Source organism: Strongylocentrotus purpuratus, unplaced genomic scaffold (genome assembly GCF_000002235.5).
Source record: "Strongylocentrotus purpuratus isolate Spur 01 unplaced genomic scaffold, Spur_5.0 spur5_scaffold_5, whole genome shotgun sequence".
Classification (NCBI taxonomy): domain Eukaryota; kingdom Metazoa; phylum Echinodermata; class Echinoidea; order Camarodonta; family Strongylocentrotidae; genus Strongylocentrotus; species Strongylocentrotus purpuratus.
In genome coordinates this window covers 41,339,219-41,341,732 of record NW_022145611.1, presented here as the reverse complement: position 1 = coordinate 41,341,732, position 2,514 = coordinate 41,339,219, and the positions used below count along the sequence as shown (strand labels likewise).

General features: G+C 42.3%; 1 protein-coding gene across 1 annotated transcript in view; it reads right to left on the bottom strand.

The window, feature by feature from the left end:
- The window catches only part of LOC115929629 (acetylcholinesterase-like), a 5,742-nt gene extending 4,995 nt beyond the window's left edge, over positions 1-747 (bottom strand). Inside the window, exon 1 of the mRNA XM_030999214.1 lies at positions 726-747. Coding sequence (XP_030855074.1) covers positions 726-747 — 22 coding nt within the window. The remainder of the gene's footprint in view (positions 1-725) is intronic.
- Between the last annotated feature and the right edge of the window lie 1,767 nt (positions 748-2,514).

Below are 2,514 nucleotides of genomic sequence, written 5' to 3'. Positions count from 1 at the left end.
TTCAAATACAAATAGGACTATGATGATAAGAAAGAAAACCAAGCTTCCCGACATCTGCATAAAGTAATCTCAAAAATAAAAATAAATAACCGATGGTTGACTTAAAGGTCCGGTGACATCCAAATATAAGTTGATTCCTGTTAAAAGTGCAGGGCTGCATACAACTCATATTTTTTTTATTAAAACATCTAAATATATGTCATAGATTTTTGTTTTTAATATAAGAAGATGATCTTTGAAACTGGAAATTGAAGGTGTTTTGTTTTTGTTCGAATCGGTTACATTGTCTTCAAATTCCAATTTATTTCTAAAGAAATCATTTCATTACGAAGATGATGATGATAGCCTTTGGGTGAGCCTAAAGCTTAGGAAACTGTTCGTCCTCCTTTTACTTCTCCTTCTTCTCTCTCTTCTTTCACAACTCCTTGTTCTCCTTTATCATCACCATCAGTATAAATCATCATCATTTTTTACTACCTAAATAATCTATTATGATCTTTGGCTTCGTCTTGTTTCCACTTTATTTAATCATTCGTTTCTCTCTCCCTCCTTTTCTACCCCCTCCACCCCCCCTCTATCTCTCTCTCTCTCTCTCTCTCTCTCTCTCTCTCTCTCACACACACACACACTCTCTTCTCTCTCTTGTTCTTCTCTTACTAATAAATTTATCTACCACTCTTTTTTCTTTATTTTTTCAAATTCCCTTTGCCTTTACCTTATCTCACCTGTATTCAAGAATCCCAGCATTCCAAGTCTATAATTGAAAGTGACGACAATGACTTCTCCATAAAATGATAATGGTATAGGAAGTTGTTCAGGTACCGATCCTGCACCTGCGCGAAACCCTCCTCCATGAATCCACACCATCACAGCCGCTGACTTGGGCTGTAATATTTTGACAATTTTTGTTTAAAGGTTTGGTTCTTATTATAAGTATGAGTACTATAGCTGAAGATATTTTCGTAAAAAATGTATATAAAAAAGGAGAAAACTTTTGATAATAATATTATTGTTGAAGACGTACCTGTAGATTTAATTGTATTTTTGATTTGTTTCCCAGCAAGTCAATAAAATCTGTAGAAAAACTGTTTGCATGGAGGGGAGGGGGGTGGGGGATAGGACAAACGCAGTATAGGAAGCACATTCATCTTACATGATACGTTGTTTATTACAGGACTATTGGATGTTCAAGTGTCTCTCGAATCGATTGGAGGTATATAAAGACGTTGATCATGATCAGTGGACTATAGTCTGCATTCTTTTTTTAAATATTTTGAGCAAGACTTTACCAAATTCCATCTAATGTCTTCATTTTGACTATAGTCCACTGATCATGATCAACGTCTTTATATGGTTCTAGGACATCTACCCCTGGACATTCACCCCCAGATAACCACCTCCTGTCAACTACCCCCTAGGACAACTACCCCCTAGGGCAACCATCCTCTAGGACAGGCGCGTACGCAGGTGGGGGGGGGGGGGTTTAAACCCCCCTTGAGTTTTTGTTATGTGTATGTTTTGCGTTTTTTTGGGGGGAACCCCCCCTTTTGATTTGTTTGTTTTTATTTAAAAAAACAAAAACAAAACAAAACAAAATTATGGCAATGGCTGACCTAAAAAAAGGGACTTTAACCCCCACCCCCCCCCCCCCCCCCCCCCCCCCCCCCCCCCCCCCCCCCCCCCCCCCCCCCCCCCCCGCTGAATCGGCTGGCTGAGTCGTTGCGAAATTTTTGGCCCGATTTTAACCCCCCCCCCCCCCCTTTGAAAAAAAATTGCGTACGCCACTGCGCTAGGATGACTACCCCCGCGATAACCACCCCCGGACAACTACCCCCCTAGGATAGTTGTCCGGTGGAAGTTGTATTAGAGGATGGTTGTCGTATAGGGGGTAGTTGTCCCGGGGGTAGTCGACCTAGAGGGTGGTTACCCTAGGGACTCCTAGGGGGTAGGTGTCCGGATACGGGCCTATACACTGTCCTTTGAGGATACCCCGCTGTTCAATGATAAAGGTGTTACTCGATTTCTGTGTTCCTATACTTGCCCGTGGTGACGACACAAAGACATCCAAGTACAGACAATCCTCTGTCTCTTCCATTTCTACAGTGAATCCTATCAAAGGGACTTGAGGGCAAGCAACGTTTGGTTTGGTGGCGTCTACCTCTCCCGTCCAAACTTTCTTGACAGGATGTTTGTACCTCAGCTCTCCAACCGGAGACTCAGCATAAGGGATCTTGGTGTATGCCTCCACCACAATGGTCTCACTATCTGGAATCTGCCAAGGTGTGACTTCGATGGTCCTACCCAAGATTCGACCATTCTGGGTGTCCACGAAGGGTGTTCCTCTACTCTCAACAGAACAGAGCAGGATGCTTAAAACGAGAGGGAACGCAAATACCACTTTCCGGACCATATTTTCTAATCAGCTGTGCACAAGATGGTTTATTTAGCAGGCCGTCTAATTATGCAAAGACACGTATTGATAAATACAACAGTTCTTTGCATGTTACTAGAATA